The following is a 16,941-nucleotide window of genomic DNA, read 5'->3' as shown; positions in this document are numbered from 1 at the left end:
CGCTAGTGACGGAGGCCGCCGAGGCTCAAAAGACCCTGTCAGCGTTTTCCAAGGACGTTTTCCAGTGGAGGTCCTTGCTAAGAGGACGCAGAAGTCTAGGACCTGCGGAGCGGGGAACAGCGCCGTGGATGAACCGCTCTGGGAGTCGCTAAATAGTCTAGACACTGGTTCGAATCCCAGACCGCCACTCAGGCTTTTATTGCCTTGGAGAAGTGACATTAACTATCTAAGCCTAGTTTCTCAACCGTATAGTGAGGATAATCACGCATCTATAATAGAGATGCATCGATGAAGTGCTCTCAGGAGAAGAGTTAGTGAGCCTGTTAAGAGAAATGCATGTGAGGAGTTGGAGCTGGAGGAGGCTTGTGCTATGGCTGCTAAGCCAGGGTCATCATTAATCTCCCTGAGTAGGCTTACACCTGAGCGGCTATCAGCAACTAAGCAAGGGAGAGATCCTCCAGGAGGGCCTGGTCCCAGACTGCTGTTCTGGGGGAAACTTGAGCACTGCCAGTTGGAGTTTGTCATACCTTGTCAGTGCCTTGGTTGCGGGTCCACCTACCCTAAGAGCTGCAAGGGAGACTTGAGAACTGATGCTCCTTCCAGGGCACCATCTTGTCAGGGAGACCAAAACCAATGCAGGGAGGACACTTCAAGGAGGGGCAAGCCTGGCATCCCCATTCCTGAGCTCTGCACAGGGCAGTTTGTCTGAAAATCTCACTTGGGCCAGACCAGAGCAGACATTCCTAGTGGCTGATTATGACTCTCTTTGCGAGAAGAACCCAGAAAAAGCAGAGAGCCCATCCCCAGGAGATGAACCATATTGCTCCTAGGCAGCCATGACAATCATGTTCTTTGCCAAACAGTCAATTTCCCAGCCTCCCCCAAAATAAGAAGAGGATGCAACTCAGTTCTGGCCAACAACATTTAAGGAGAAATGGACTGGTAGGATTCTGGGAAAGCTTTTACCTCATGATAAAATAGTGTGGCCTCCATCTCTTGTGGAGCTGTGGCAGCCACCTTGTGGCACTGAGGGAACTACATGCTAAGGATGGGAGAGTAGAATGAAGTCTTATGTCCTTGAAGAACCAATACTTATGATGGGAAGCTTGTGACCAGAATTGTCAGGTGAGAAAAAATAAACCACTCTTTAAGATCTTGTTAAATCCAGTGTTACTTGTAGTGGGGTGCATTGCATTGCATTGCATTCTTGAGTCGGGGAGGGGGGCTTTGTGAAGATGACAGAGGCAGTTACATAAAGGACAGCGCTTACGCACAAAGGACAGTTCCCTGCTCACAGCATTCTTGGGTCCATTCTGCCTCTGGGGCTTCACCACTAATAACAAGCTTGTTCTCAACCTTTGTGTTTTTGTCTTCTGCCCTCAAATATTGGCCAGGCACTGTAAGGTGGCTCAGGATACTACATCTAGCTGTCTTGCCTCCCAACCAGCAGCCTGGTGTCCAGATGCTGAGTTAGAACCACCTTGAAACTCTTCAGGATGACAATCTGAGCTGAAGAGAAAGCCCCATCGGGCAGAAACTTGGATCCACTCCTCCTGGGCAACATGGAGGAACTTGGGCTTTAGGCCAACCTTCTCGCATGGCCCAATGAGCACCTCCAGCCTCATACCTCCTCCAGGAAATGTTTACTCCAGCTCTGACCTCCACACCCTCCTCACCTAGGCTTCACCTCCCCAACCTACAAAGACACAAGCAGGCCAAAGAATGCCACTCAAGAGGCTTTCTCCATTTTATTTCTTTGGGAAAAGAAAACGAAGTCTTTCCATCACATATGGTAGAGATATATATTTATATATATTTATATATAATTTCTTTTGTGTTTGGAAGTCCCAAAGCTGAGTCTGTTCATATTTTTTTCTATTTTTTTTTTTTTCCTACTAATGCCTTCTCTTCTCCCTGCCCCTCTGGCCCAGGCCCAGGTTCTGGGGCAGGTACAGTGAGGGGTGAGTGGAATGGGCAGTGATTGCCAGATGCTCCCCCCCCATCCAGCTCAGAGATCTGGTGAGGGTCACCTGGAAGGGGCTGTGCAGAGGGATAGAGGCCACACAGAGGGGCACTCTTGTTTTTTGTGGGGGACGCACAGCTCATTAAACAGTCACCAGTCATGGGAGGAGGCTGGTCAGGGGTTGGGGAACTTGCTCACAGTAGTTGCCAGCTCTCTCCACCCTGCCCTCCAAACCGAGTCTTGAGGGTGGGAGGAAGAGAGTGAAAAGAGAAATACAAGGGCTGAGGGCCAAGCCTCCTCTAATTTTTATTGCTGGTGAATTAGAAATTTGCCTTTCCCTTCCTATCTTAGAAAGATAAACTCAGGATGCTGAGAGGAGGAGGGACATGACAGTGCTGTCCCAACCCCCACTGATGGCCATGCCAGGCCTAACTTGGGCAAACACTGGGCTACCTTGAGGTCCTGGGAACTCAGGCGTCAGTATTCCTCTCGGGTAGCCTTGTCCTTCAAGGGTAATCACAACCATCCTCCCTCGCCCCCCCAAACAAAGGCCTCTGGCTCAGGCTTGGGCCCATTGGAGCTTGGAAGTGGGCAGTGCACCAAAGATCAAGCAGAATTTTCTACTGGAAGAAAAGGTGAGGTTGGGGGAAGAGGTGGCCTAGGACAATGATGTTCTTAGCGTGAAAGCAGAGGGAGGCTGGGGGAATCGAGTGGGAAAAGACACAGGGAGACATCACAGACACTCATATGACCTCAGAAACTGGGTGAGGGGAGTGCCTGAGAGGCAGGTAGCACTTAATAGCTGTAGTTAGAGCCGGACAGTGGCCCTGCGTGTGGGGTGAGCCAAGCAGATGGGGCTATCACCCTATGGGGTCCTGGCCAGAAGGGTGGGGTAGAGCTAAGAAGCCTCCAGGTGACTCTTCCCAAGAACAGGAGAGCAGATCTTCCCTGGGCACTGAGTCTCCACCCCCAGCCTTCCCTATGGCTGGCCCCTGATACGTACATAGGGACATATACTCAGGACCAGGCCAGGCTCCAAGGCCTGAGCCCAAGAGACCTTGGGGGGGAGGGGCTGGGCAGGTAGCCCTCTCAACCACATACAGGCTATCTGCTCCCACTTGTCCTGTCAATCTGCCCAGGGAGGGATAATAGGACAGGAAGGAGAGAGGCCAGGAGCCCAAGGTCTGTCAGTTTTGGCAGACCCCATGCAGACCCCCTCAGGCTACATGACCTCTGAGGTGACCACACAGAGCGCCACCAGACACCGGGGTGGCCAACAGTAGCCACCCAGACCTACCCAGGGGCTGGGGCACCTCAGGGCGCTACAGGCCTGCCGCCTCCCATCTCCAGCAAAACAGCGCCAAGACGGGGAGCAAGGGGCTCCCCGGCTGCCTGGGCCCCTCAATTCCCACACATGCCTTGGGAGGAGGGTCCAAAGGGGCTGCCCAGAGGGCCAGTGGTAGAGCCCCAAGTGCACCCCGTGGGGTGAGGGGAGGGACCTGGTCCCAGCTGCTTTGAGAACCTCTTTGGTCTGGGGACATGGGAGACATGGGGAAGAGACATGGCAGGGAAGGGACACTGGGGACTCTGGCCTTTGACAAGGGCACTTGTCAAAAGGCCACATGCCCAGGTAGGGGATCAGATTTCCGTGGACTCAATGCGCTCGAGGCGGGAGGGTGTCCAGGCTTTCTTCTCCTCGCCGTGTTGTGGGGTGGGTGTGCTGGCCCCTCCGGCTGACCCGCGCTCCCGCAACCGCCGCTCCAGCTGCTGGTTGCGCTGGTACATCTCCACGTAACTCAGCTGCAGTTGCTTCTGGTACTCGATGACCTTCTCCTTCTCCTCCAGCCACACGCGGCGCTCCTCCGCGAAGCTGGCGCCCTGGCGCTCCCGGGCTCGCCGCTCCGCCGCCAGCTCGGCCTGCAGCCGCCCCACCTCCCGCCGCAGGGCCCGCGTCCCGCTCTCCCCGCCAGCATCCACCTCCCCGTCCAAGGAAACCAACGAGGCGGCGGCGGCCACCCCGGCCTGCCGGCGCATCTTGGCCTCGTCGCTCTCGCACGTGGCCAGGGCATCCTGGGGCTCGGCAGGGTCCACCGGGGTCAGGGCGGGCTTGAGGCACGCCGCGGGCAGCTCCGCCTCACTCAGCTCCAGGCTGGCCTGCTTGCTGCCGAAGGAGTCCCTCAGGCTGAGCAGCTGCTCCTCCTTCTCTCGCAGCGAGGCCCGGCCCTCCCGCAGCTGCGAGCGCAGCCCCACGATCTCACTCAGCTTCTGAGACACGTCCGCCTGCGAGTCCTTCAGCTGCTGCTTCAGGAGGGAGATCTCCCCTGCCTTCTGGCACACCTGGGCAGGGGCAGGGACGAAGAGGACCAGGGTCAAGACAGAGCCCCACCGGCGGGCACCCCGGCCCCAGGCCCCAGCATCCCCAGAAGCCAGGTTAACTCGTGGGTCACACAGGAACAACCCAGCGGGCCCTCCTTGGACTCAGGACACATGTGGCTAATCTCACACAGACCCCCGGGCCACTCTGGCCCTCACAGACCCTCCTCATCTGTTCTGTCCCCCTCCCCTTCACTCCCCTTGTGACAGTGGGCCACAGCTCTGGGTTTCTCCAGAGTGACAGAAGGAGGGAGACTCAGAAAGAGAAAGCCCAAGCCCCCTGCCCGCACCTCCCACTTAGTTTCCTCCATCCGGGGCAGGAAGTCAGCCTGCTCCTTCTGGCAGGCGGCCACCTTGTCCTCAAGCTCTTCCCGCTGCCGCATCAGCCGGGCTGCCTCCTCCTGCAGCTGCTTCTTGTCCTGCTGCAGCCGCAGCACCTGCAGCTGGAGGCCCTGCTGGGTGCGCTGGGCGCGGCGGGCCACCTGCTGCAGCTTCCCGCTGCAACCCTGCCGCAGCTCCGCCAGCTCACGCTCCCATGCCTTCTGCCGTTCCTCCAGCACCTGGGCCACCGCCGCCTCGCTCTGCTCCAGGCTCCGTCGCAGAGCTGCCACCTCCTGTTCCTTCTCCCACAGCCGCTCCTCGAGCTCCTGGATCAGAGCACTGGGCGAGGGTGGTGAGCACGCCGCGAACGGCAGGCCTCCACCTCCGCCCTCCCCCGAGCCCAGGTGGCCTGGCCGCCCCATGGAGGAGGACGACCCACTCTTGCTGGAGGCCCGCCCACTGTCAGAGGTTCCTAGGTCCTGGTAGCCCGAACCACCCCCACCGCTGCCGCTGCTGCTGCCGCTGCCGTAAGTGGCAGTGCCAATGCGGTTGATGTGGCTGGTGGAGGCACTGAGGGGCGCCAGGTGCTGGCTGTAGCTGGAGCTGTAGGTGGGCAGGCTTGTGAGTGAGTTGCGGCCGGAGTCGGAGAGGCCGCCCCCACCCCCGCCCGCTGGGGTCATGGTCCGAGACTTGTCCAGTCCACCCTTGAGACCACCAGGACCCTGTCGTCCCTCGGGAGTACCATTAGTCTGCGGGGGACACAAGTTCTGCATGGAGTGGAAGTTCTTGGGTACAACAGGCTTGAAGGCCGAAGGCCTAACTAGCGGCTCTGAGCACTGAGTAAAAAGCAAGCAAGGGGGAGCAGGTATCAGAATGTGGCCTTAACCCAGGCCCCGCCTCTTCCCTCTAGCTGAGAGAAGTTCAGCCTCACCCCCTATTAATCTCCATCCTGGAAGTCCCTCCCAGCTGGGTCTCCACCTCATGGCCAAGTCTCTACCCTGGAACCACCAGCTAGACTTGTCCCCCAGGACCCACCCCGTGGCTCCCCAGCCCAACCTCCAGGGCCCACACCTTACCCTCCTCTCTGGACTATCCCCCCACCCCCCGCAGAGAAAGGCCCTAGGGACTGACCTGGTCTAGCTTGCCAGAGGTGGCCAAGAGCTTAGGTGGATGGCTGGGCTCGCGATACTGTGGTGGGGCCTTGTCGCTGCTGCCGCTGCTGCTACTGCCACCGCTGCTGCCCACCACGTTGCCGCAGACATCAGTGTGATCGCTGCCCCGCAGCTCGCCATTGAGGTAGAGGGAGTTGGCGAGAGCCTTGTCTTCTGAGGGGTAACGGCCTGGCCTCTCCCTGCCGGCCCCGCCACCGCTGCTTCGGGGGCCGGGGAAGCTGCCCTGGCTGCCCCCACCCCCCGTGCGGGTGCCCACGCTCTTCATGGCAAACTCCTGGGCGTGGGCCACCCCACTGCCCACACTGCCCATGGCCAGCCGAGGGTCTGGGGGTCCGAGCTCAGAGGGCCGAGGGGCAAAGGCCAGGAGAGGATCCCGCCCTGGGTCAGCGCGCACAGGCAGTGTCTCCAGCTTCGCCATGACTAAGCCAGGGGGGCACTGTGGGCACAGGGGGTAAGGCAAAGATAGGTCAGCCCCACCCCCACCACCCCAGCTGAGTCAGCCCGAGCAGCACTTGCACCCAGCCCTTCAGTGTCCCTTCCTTATAATGGACACAAGAGTTCCCAGACACCCAGGATGGAGGAACGGGGCTGGGGTAAGAATGACAGCCTGGTAATAGGTTGCCCTGATCGTGTCCAGACCCCGGGGCACCATGCACATACCCTCCCAGCTTTGCTCAGCTCAGCATTCCACCCCTCAGCTCCTGCCTCAACCCCACCTCCTCAATGAGCCCCAACTCCCCACTGCAACCCCCAAAACTTAGGCACTCTTTACCCTGGGTTTGAATCCCTATAACCCAACCTTATGGGCTGGAGAGACAGGATTGGAAGGGTACAACAATACTTGAATTCAATAGGGAACCTCAGAAATTAAGGGAAGGCGAGAACCCACCCCTAACCAAATCTACTGAGTAGGGGTCTTTCCCAGCCCCCTAACCTAGGGTGTTGCGGTCAAGGGCAGAAGTGGAGGCTCACTACCAGCGCAGGCTCCTCTCCTTGCCTTTCCAAGGGGGTGGGGGGCCGACGGGTCCTCAAGCCTGGGACCCTCCGAGGCCCGGTCTGCAGGGGCCATGTGCCTCACTCTCGCAGTCGGGGCTCGGCCCGAAGCGGCTGGGCGACTTTGGACGGGGCGACTGAGCCATCCCGGACTGCAGTTTTCTCCTCTGCGAAATGGGAGGAATGAAGGACCTACCTCATGCAGCTGCCGAGCTCCAGGCGCCCCGAGGCGACGGGCGCGGGAGGGACGGGAGTCTTGTCAGGGGAGGGGGGTGGGTGCCGCCGCGCGCCCCTGGGTCGCATGTGGGCGCCACCTCGGGCACGCCCCGCCCCCCACGGACGGCTGGGGACCGTGGCTGTAGCGCGTAGCGAGGGGACCTTCCGGAGGTCTTCCCAACTCTGCCGCAGGAGGGGCCCCTTCCCCACGGTCAGTACCTCTGCAGAAGCCCGGGGGCTGGCTGAGGCTGGGGCAGAGGACGCGGTGTCACCAGCTGCAGCCTCTGGCAGTGCCTCCCTCTCAGTCCCAGTTTCCCACAGGTGGGCGGGGCGATGGGCGGGGCTTCCGTCCCCAGCTGCGCCCGCAGGGGATTCCGCGCCTCCCATCCGCTCTAAGAATTCACTGCCACCGGGAAGACTTCCTGGATTATCCCCTTCCCCCCCCGCCCCCCCCCCCGTTCCCTTTGGACCTTGAACCGTGAAGTCCTCTGAGCCCTTCCTTGAGCGCGCTCCCCCCATCCCCCAGGGCCAGCCCACAAGAGCAGGGGGAGCAGCGCAGGCATGCAGACAGGGCCTCGGGTTACCTGTGCTCATAGAGGCCCCACTTCCTGGTTCCTTTGTCTCAAATCCACACGGGGGAACACCTGCCCTAGAGATCTGCATAATCTGGCGGGGCCAAGGCACCAGGCAGTGCCAGTCGTGGAGGCAGGCCCTCGAACCGAATCCACTTTACCCCAAGGAGCCCTCCTTCTCTACCAAGGTGAAGGGGTCCGGGCGGCACTCCGTGGCCCTCCAGTGCCCCTCAGACTATCTTCTACCCAGGTGCCCATTCTGGTGCTGCGTCCTTCCTATTAGACCCCGACCTGGGGAACCTGACAAAACTCTTGTCCTTCAGGAGTCTTTTGGCCACCACACCTGGAATTACAGCCCTAAGTGGTTGGAAACTTCACCACCAAGCCAGGCCCCACTGCCTTTGTAAAATTCCATTCTCTCGGCATCTGTCCCCCCAGGGGTGGAGAACAGCATTCTACCACCTTCCTCCCATGAGCCAGTCTATCCCCACATACACGGCTGAGTCTAGGCTGAGGCAAGAGAGGAACCTAGTGCAGAATTTCAGCGCAGTGTCACCAAGTGCAAGACCCTGAGAGTGAGTGCCTCTCAGGCCCCCTCTAGACCCTGCTCTGCCTCTGCTCCCCACACACTCCAGCCCAGTTACTCCTCAATCCCCAAATCCCCTTCCCACCCTTAAGCATGACCCCTTTCTCAGCATCCTTGGGTGCAATGTATGGAGGAACTGAGGACTGGGAGGATGAAGGTTGAGTGGCCTGAGGCTTGAAACCAGTGCCAAGGCCTGGGCGGGGTCTGGGAGGAAGAACTGACAAAACTTCACAGAGATGGGGTTCGGGGTGGGGGCAAGGGAGGAATCCAAGCTGGGGCACCAGGGTGGGTGTGACACCCTTAACAAAACAGGGTGAGATGTTTGGGGGAAATCGGTACTTTGGGAAAGACCACACAGAGATCTCTCTCACAGTGGGTGGAAAGAGACTGCGGTGATTAGCATTTGAGGGTGGTATGGGCGGGGCCTCACGTGGAGGGAAGGTGGCAGGGCCCCAGAAGCCTGGGAGGCAGCCTGGATGCAAGAAGGAGGCCAGAAGAAGGCAGGCCCTGGAGAACAAGCTGGGGGGCTTCCAGAATGTCGGAGCAGCTTCCAGTGTGAGAAAGGGGCCAGGTAAAGTTGGGATTGGAGAGTGTATCCTGGATCTGGCAGGTGGAAACCTCACTGTAAGAGAATGGCTTCAGAAAAGGGGTGCATGGCCAAGCCAGGCTACAAGGGTGGTTGGGTCTGGAGGGAAAGATGGGAGAGTTCCCTAGTGAAGGAGGAGGCCTGAGAAGGCAATAACTTAAGGTCTTTGGGATCCAAAGGCGCTTTTTCTAATTTTAAATTAAGCATTCTAGAAACCTGAGTATGTTGCTATGCCGAAGGAAGATGCCAACAGTGAGATGAGCTAGGCAAGAGGGCTCCACCAGATGCCTGGATGTGGGCAAGAGCAAACCTCAGAAGTGATCATGTTGATCACAAGAGTGACAGGGGACAGTGTTTGGGAGGGTGCTTTCTGAGATGTAGGGTGCAGTACAAACATGCGGTACTACCTTCTCTGATCCACAAAAAGGAGGATCTGACCACAGGTTGAAGCTGGTCATACACTACTCTGTGCCACTGTTGCCCTGGGATGTGTGTGGTTCCCAGACAAGCTCAATGCCCAGAGTCCTAGATGGAAATGAGGTGTTTCCAGGAATGTCTCCTGGGACCGGCTCCTGCTCTACCTGGGGAGTCCCTGACTATCAACCCACAGCAGCTCTCCCTGGAGCCTCATTCCCCAAAGATTGTCTTACCATAATTCTAACCGGTCATGATCAATCCTGTGCAAGCGTTCCCTGCCCCTTGTTTCTTCGAGTCTGGGCCACTGCAGCTTCTTTTCTCAAAACCCCACCAGGGAGCTGGCAGGACGAAGGGGGCATTTGAACCCTGATAGGCAGAAACTGAGCCCGGGGTGCGGGGGGCAGATTTGAGCTTCATATATGGGCTGGGGTCCTGAACTGGTCCAGGGGGCTGAGCATGGTCTGCATAGGCAGCCTCAAGGCATCAGCCCAACAACCTGAGATGACAGCCTGTTGCCCAACTCTGCCACTCTCTCTGCACCATCAGCCTTCAGTGCCTGGGACATTATGCAGAGTACTGATGGTCATAAAGCAGTCAAATGAATTGTACCCGGGCTCTACATGGGCAGGTCCCTCCAACCCACAGTGACCACTCAACCCCTCCTTCCTTGTGTCCCTCCCAAAGCTAAGAACACTCCACCCTTCTCTTGTGGTCTCAGAGGCCCTATACCAGCCCATTCGCCCCCTAAAGCTTACAGTAGCCCCTCTTGCCAGCACCCTTACTGGAGGGTCCTCGCTGGCCTTTCCCCCCCCCCCTGCACTCCCTCCCACACACAGCTCCTAGGGGACTCTTTCTAAAAGGCAAAGCTGATCTTGTCCCTGCTTTGCCCAGATTCTTCCATGAGCAGCACCAAGAACAGTCGACACGAGCTCTGGAGGCATCAGCTCAAGTGCAAATCCCAGCTGAACTGATTAGGGGTGAATGCATGCAGGTTACTTCACCAAGGGTTCTCACACCTACCTTACAGGGATTTTAAGAAGTAAATGTATTGTGGGTAAAAGGCCTGGCATTCCTCTCAGTCCCCAGAACAAGAGCAGATCTTGCAGTGGGCCTCCAAGGCATCTTCCGCTGCCCATCCTGTTTCTCCTGACCTGAGCTCCTCTCCGCTCCACACAAAATCTCTTCCCAGTTCTCTATGCCCACCTTGCATCCTTCAAGGACCAATCCAAATGCTGCCTCCCAGGAGAGCTTCCCCAATAGCCCCTGGAGAGCAGGGGCCTGGGAGCACTTGGCTCAGGCTACTCCAGGGAGATTTCACTCTGAGGCTTCCCCACGAGTTGGCCTGGGGGTGCCCTGGGGGCACAGATGGCAGAGTCCTGGGGGGTTCTCTGGGCCTAGACCTTGAGGAGATGCAGAGAGAATGCTGTGGGAATGCTCGTTATGAGCAATGCGAAGAGGCAGTGAATCTGGACAGGAAAATCAGGAAGGGCTTCCCGGAAGAAGGGCTGAGGGAGAAAGGGGACTGAGGGCACTATAGGGCTTTTGGGGGTGCAGAGGTCTTCAGAACTTCTTGGTTGGGATGTGTGAGAGGAGATCCACCTTCTCTTGGTGTCAACGGGGGAAGGGAGCCATCTCCTAGATCCTGGCTCTGGTGAAGCTGGTGTTTAAGGACTGAGGGGGCTGACAGCGCCCCCCCCTACCCCAGCACACACACGCGCGCACACACGAGCTTTCGCGCAGGGGAGTGGGGGTGTTCGCCATTCACCAGCAGTCCACGGCCCGCAGCGCCAGTAGATAGAGACCCTGGCCACAAGCTGTCCTGAGGAGGTGCCCAAGGGTCTCTGTGGTGCAGGAAATACCTCTCGCATCTTCCCTAGCTCCCTACCAGCGCGTGTGGCCCCGGGGGGCGGGGCGCAGAGGGAAGAGGTGACATAATCCGGGCCGCACCCCCTCCGGCCGCCACCTCCCCCCAGGCCTGGTGAAGCATCCATGACATCATCGGCCTTATCTCCACTCCCCTCCCCCGCCCCGGGACCCCAGAAGCGGGACGCACCCCCTCCCCAGCTCCGGGTCCGGCAGGCGAGCATCGCAGTGCAGCAGGCACGGCGACAGGTCGGAGCCGGGAGGGGTGCCATGGTGGGCCGGCCTCACTTACTCGCTGCCTCAGGGTCCAGCGCGGGGTCCTCGGAGCGGGCACCACCGGCCCGGCTCGCTGGCGCAGCCCGAAGCCCGCCCGGCGGGGCGCGCGGCGCGGGCCCGGCTCCGCGCCCCTCCCGCTCCCCGCCCGGGCCCCGCCCACCCGCGGCTGCGGCAAACGCGGGCCCGCCCTCCGGCCACGCCCCCCAGGGCCGCCAATCCCCAGGCTGGGGCGGGGCGCAGCGCCTTAACCCTTTTGCAGCTGCGTCGGGGTTCGCGCGTGGGACCCCTCTATCTCACCCTCTTCAGGGCTGCGTAAGTCGGTCCGAGGCCCTCTGCTCGTTGCCTGTTACCCACCCCCAAACCCCTTGGGTTCAGCCCCCAGGCTCTGATCTCTAATAAATCCAGTGGGACCGCGCCCTCCGCCACTTCTTTGGCAATTGGGAGGAGCCTCTCCGGTTTGGGGAAGGGGCTCTCGATGTGGACCCCGACCCCCATTCCTCTCCCGCTCCTGCTCTTCCGGACGCGGCCTCCCAGCGGACGCCGTGAGACTGCAAGTCTGCAAGGTGGGGGCGGGGCGAGCCCTCCCGGAGGGAATCCGACACCGCGGAGGGAAGACCCGCTTGCGCGCGGAGACCGCAGGCCGGCGTGTAAGGGGCTTCGAAGGTCCGGCAGCAAACCGAGCCTGTTTGAAACTTGCTGCTGCGGAGGCACACTGTCCGTGGGGTAGAAGAAGGGCAGCGAGGAAAAAGATACACATTACAATCCAGCAAGGTGTGAGTGCTTTCACCCAGTGCCCCACGCCTGGCATGAGACCTGGCCCCGACCCCCACGCTGCATCCGGAGGCCAGTGGGGGTGAGATGAGGACTTCGTCCCTACCCGGAGTATCAGTTTCGCACGCGCCTGCTTCGTTCTGTACCGGGAGTGATCATTCAGCCCCGGCTGGCCCGGGAGGGCTGCCGGGAGGAAGCCGGCCGGGACTTAAGGTCTTAGCTTCGAATTCGACGAATATGGCGGGGAAGCAAACCAAGCGTAGGGTTCAGCATTAGTGAAAGCCTGGAGGCACAAACGGTCTGTCCTAAAAACTGCAGCGCCTCCACTCTAGCTGGGATTTAACCCGTGGTATAATCGTTGTTATTTGGTCATTGCTGATTTGTTTGGTTATCAGTCATCCCATTTTATAGTACATATTTCTTGCTATTACCTGTTTTCTGGATTTTTCCATATTTGCTTTTGTTTTCTATAGTGGTCTGTAAGATAGAAAGCCTATGTTTAATTCTCCTGGTGGAGATTTAAATTACTTGAGTTTATCAAGTAAAAATACAGTTTTTTCACAAATCATTAAAGTCAATGACAAATCATTCCTTTTTATATTCCTCTTTATGTAATGACAAATTTAATGTGCTTTCCCATCTCGAGGCCTGCTGCCCTCATACCTACTTATATCTGTCCCTTTAATCCCGGATGATAGACCCAGTTTTGTTTACACTTCTTTTTCAAGCCACAAAATCCTGTTTTTCAATCATTGTCTTTGGCTTTTGCCAACTCTTTAATTGGTATCAATGTCACTGCCAGTTTTTTATGCTCTAATTTTTCTATTCCTCAGTCAGACCCATCTCTCATTTTATTGGTGATTTCAGGGAAGACTCCTGAATGTATTTTTCCTACGCCTTTTCCCTAAGTAAAATGCCTTTCTACTGTCTTTACACACTAATATACCTTATGGCTTGACTGTGTATAGAATTCTTGCATCTCCAAGGCTCTCTTGTCCTTATCCCATTGTCTTTTGGGTCTTAAAATGGTAGCAAGTACACCCGAAACTAACATAATGTTAATGTCAATTTTATCTCCAAACAAGGTAGCAAAGCTGGTCTGTTCTGTGTTAAGTGAGCAATTTTCCCAGTACTTCTTAGGATTTTTCTTTATCCTTAAAAGTTAAATATTTACCAGCAGAAGTCTATTAATTTTCCAGAAAAGAAGTGGTCTTTTCAGCTTAGAAAAGTTTTCTTCTAATATGTTCCTGTCCATTCTATGAACAGGGTTGCTTTGGGCTTTTTTTTTTTTTCTCCTAAAATTATCACATTAGATTACCACTGTCAATTAAATCTCTTCATCCTTTTTCTCTGCATTCTGAGAGAGTATCTCGTGTTTTTCTTCACAAGCAAGGAGCCCACTGAACAGGGAGCCACACAGGGGGCTCAATCCCAGGATCCCAGGACCATGACCCAAGCTGCCCGAGGCAGACACTCAACTGACTGAGCCATGCAGGTGCCCCTAATTCTGCTTGTTATATCTTCCTTTGATCTTACCCAATTTCCACCCCACCTCTGTCTTGATCTCAGTTAATCTCTTTTTAGTTTTCTGTTCCTATTTTATAGAGAATGTGGTTTTGCATTTTAAGAAGAACAACAGGAAAATAAGGGAGTATCCTAGCTGATTCTGTTCTAATGTATATGAAAGTCTTGATAAAGTGGACCATTTTCTGGGAAATACAATTACAAAAATAAGAAGGATGTTGAAAACATTATCTAAGAAATATGTCCAAAAAAGGCTCTGGGCTCAGATGGTTTAATGGAAGGATGGTCTCAAACTTTCAGTGAATCCTTACCCTGTAAATTTGTATTACAGCCCAGAAAAGTTAGAAAGCTATTTCATTTTATGAGACTATAATTCTCCTTATATCAATTCCTAAAAAAGATAACATAAAAGGGAAAACAGCAAACAAATTATACTTATCAATTCTGGGGGGGGGGGGGGAATTGCTAAAGACAACTCAAGGAAATAAAATTAAGTATGCCTGTATATGAAATTAGTCCATGAGTTTGTTAAATGAGAAAAGAAAAAACCAAACAGTTGTCATAATATATGCCAAAAAGTCATTCAAAAATCAGTGCCCAAAAAGAACCCTCCTGATTAACCAGAAACAGTTGAAGTTAAGATTCGCTATTTTGTGTCTTGACATCTGGTAAAATCAAGAGTGCCTCAAATAGCTGAACTGAACATTGCCCTTGCCAAATAATCCTCCTTATCAAATCAACCAGGTGCCGTTTCTGCTTATCTCTGAGAGCAGGTCTCAGTTCTTTGCCAGCCTGTGGAATCATTCAAACAAACCAATCACATTCCCTGCAGGAACAACAGGCACACCTCAGCCTGTTACTGCTACAAAGCTTGTCTGTCCTCTGGCTGTTCACTGCATTTGTGAGTGTGACACCTGGATGTCCCCATGTGGCCTGTGGGGTCCTCCTCCTTTCCTGAGCCATGAGGATAGGGGACTGACAAACCCCTGTCGGTCCCCACTGTCCAGTGTCAGGGGCTGTGTTTGGCCATCCCTGTAACCCTAGGGTGGGAATTCCTTCCTCACCAATGGTAAAGAGGAGGCGATTAAAACAAGAGTCTATTATTACAATAAAGCTGGGAGGGGGAGAGTGTATCAGACTGACAAAACTTAAAAACTGATGATACTGCATTCTGGTGAGGCTGTAGGGAAACAGGAACTCACGGTGTTTTTGAGAGTATAAATTGGTACAACCTTTTGGGAGGACAGTTGGGTCATAGATATATAAAAATGTGCAAAGTGCATATCCTCAGACTTAGCAATTCCATTCTGGGAAGAAATGCTGTCACAAATAATATGATAGATGTGCAAAGAGAAGTCACTGACATACTGACTGTAATAGAAACATTTAAACCTAAGTACTATTAATGGAAGAATGAGTAAATGAATCACAATGCATCCAGTGTAATGTAACATTCGTGATGTAAAAGAACGGCATAGTTGTCTATTTGTTGATGACTATAGTAAATGAAAATAAAGCAAGGAGCAGAATCATATGTATGCATGCTCTCTTCTATTATTTTATTTATTTATTTATTAAATATTTCTTTATTTCCGGGAGCCTGGGTGGCTCAGTAGGTTAAGCGTCTGACTCTTGATTTCAGCTTAGGTCATGATCTCAGGATGGTGAGATCAAGCCCAGAGCTGGGCTCCACACTCAGAAAGGAGTCAGCTTGCCCTTCTCCCTCTGCTCCTCCACTCCCCCACCCCCGCTTGCTCTGTCTCTCTCTCTCAAATAAATACAATCTTTAAAAATATATTTATTTATTTAAGCAATCTCTGTGCCCAAAGTAGGGCTCAAACTCACAACCCCAAGATCAAGACTCGCATAATCTTCCAACTGAGCCAGCCAGGCTCCCCATCTTATTTTAGTAAGAATGTATATGTACCTGCATAGAAAAGTGGAAAAAATACACATCCAACTATTAGTAGTGGCTACTTTGAGATGGTGGGATTATAGGAAGGAGGGCAGAAGAGAAGATTCTAGGCACTTCTATAATGTTTGCATTTTTTTTTTACAAAAAGCATGTATTACTTTTGTAAAAAAAAAAAATTGAAAAGATAATGCAGTTTGCTTGGAAAAGTAAACAGGTGAAGAAGCTCTGAAAATTTAGAAATAGCAGGCTATTAATATATTAAATATCTGCTCAAAAACCCCTGCTCCAATGGGGGTTTGCATTCTAGTGGGAAGAGACAGTAAGTAATATATAGTAGATTAGAAAGTGCCAACTACTAAGGAGAAGTTGAGATTGCTGGGGGAATTCCCAATTCGGAATAAGATGGAAGGCCTCCCTGCAGAAGTGGCATTCAAATTAAAGACTTGGAAGTGAGGGAGCAAGCCAAGTGTAAATCTGGAGGTTTGTAGGATGCAGTTATTTTGTGTATAATAAAATGAGCTCTTTTTTCAGTATTTTCTTGTTTTTATGCACCAACTAAAGCTTTCAAATAGCAAAAGCTACTTAAACCTGATTATAATTAGTTTTTAGTAAGATCAATAACTACGTGAAGAATTAACAGTGTTCAAGGTTTACCCTTTTGAATGGCAATTGCCCTATACTATAGTTCTACCCAATCTATAAAGGGATCATTCTAAATCATAGGAAAAGATGAAATGCTCCCTAATTCATTTTATAAAGGTAGAATAATCTTTTTTTTAAGATTTATTTATTTATTTATTTGACAGAGAGAGAGAGAGAGAACACAAGTAGGCAGAGAGGCAGGCAGAGGGGTAAGGGGAAGTAGGCTCTCGGCTGAGCAAAGAGCCTGAAATGGGGCTCAATCCCAGGACTCTTGAGATCATGACCTGAGCCAAAGGCAGACGCTCAAATAACTGAGCCACCCAGGTGACCCAAAGATATAATAATCTTAATACCAAAATATGAAAAATAATACAAAAGAAGAAAAATTGTGATTGATTAATCATCTGTCTTCCCCACTAACTTGTAGCATCTATACAGATAGGATACTTTAAAATTTCATATCTTGGGGCGCCTGGGTGGCTCAGTCTGACTCTTGATTTCGGCTTAGGCCATGATCTTGGGGTTGTGGGATGGAGCCCCAAGTCTGGCTCCACACTCAGCAGGGAGTCTACTGAGATTCTCTCCCTCTCCCTCTTCCCCCATCCCTCCACATGCTCTCACTCTCAAATAAATAAAATCTATTTTAAAGATTTACTTATAATCTTTTTTAGAGATTATTTTTTAAAAATCTTTTTTAAAAGATTTTATTTATTTATTTGAGAGAGAGAGAGAGTGAGCAAGAAAAAGAGCA

General features: G+C 53.8%; 1 protein-coding gene across 6 annotated transcripts; it reads right to left on the bottom strand.

The window, feature by feature from the left end:
• Positions 1 to 1,723: 1,723 nt before the first annotated feature.
• Positions 1,724 to 11,508, bottom strand: LZTS3 (leucine zipper tumor suppressor family member 3). 6 transcript variants are annotated; one of them, XM_047744434.1, is made up of 5 exons: positions 11,355 to 11,508; positions 6,827 to 6,989; positions 5,789 to 6,265; positions 4,627 to 5,493; positions 1,724 to 4,300 (listed from the first exon to the last, which is right to left on the bottom strand). In XM_047744434.1, exons 2-5 carry the CDS (start codon positions 6,896 to 6,898, stop codon positions 3,602 to 3,604), a joined length of 2,115 nt encoding a protein of 704 aa, XP_047600390.1. In that variant the 5' UTR covers positions 6,899 to 6,989; positions 11,355 to 11,508; the 3' UTR covers positions 1,724 to 3,601. The 6 variants fall into 6 exon arrangements, with proteins under 6 accessions (XP_047600390.1, XP_047600391.1, XP_047600396.1 ...); XM_047744435.1 differs by lacking the exon at positions 11,355 to 11,508 and adding an exon at positions 7,258 to 11,321; XM_047744440.1 differs by lacking the exon at positions 6,827 to 6,989 and having other exon boundaries at positions 11,355 to 11,475.
• Positions 11,509 to 16,941: the final 5,433 nt, after the last annotated feature.

Source organism: Lutra lutra, chromosome 9, assembly GCF_902655055.1.
Source record: "Lutra lutra chromosome 9, mLutLut1.2, whole genome shotgun sequence".
NCBI lineage: Eukaryota > Metazoa > Chordata > Mammalia > Carnivora > Mustelidae > Lutra > Lutra lutra.
Note: the sequence above shows the minus strand (reverse complement) of the source record. Positions and strands in the feature narration are given on the sequence as shown.

Excerpts from the sequence above, each read along its gene's own strand:
- LZTS3 (XM_047744434.1), bottom strand. The coding sequence starts at position 6,898 with ATGGCCCCTGCAGACCGGGCCTCGGAGGGTCCCAGGCTTGAGGACCCG. Across the intron at positions 5,494-5,788 it reads CCTCTGGCAAGCTAGACCAG|TGCTCAGAGCCGCTAGTTAG; the intron begins GTCAGTCCCTAG and ends CTTTTTACTCAG. Across the intron at positions 4,301-4,626 it reads TGGAGGAAACTAAGTGGGAG|GTGTGCCAGAAGGCAGGGGA; the intron begins GTGCGGGCAGGG and ends GCCCCTGCCCAG.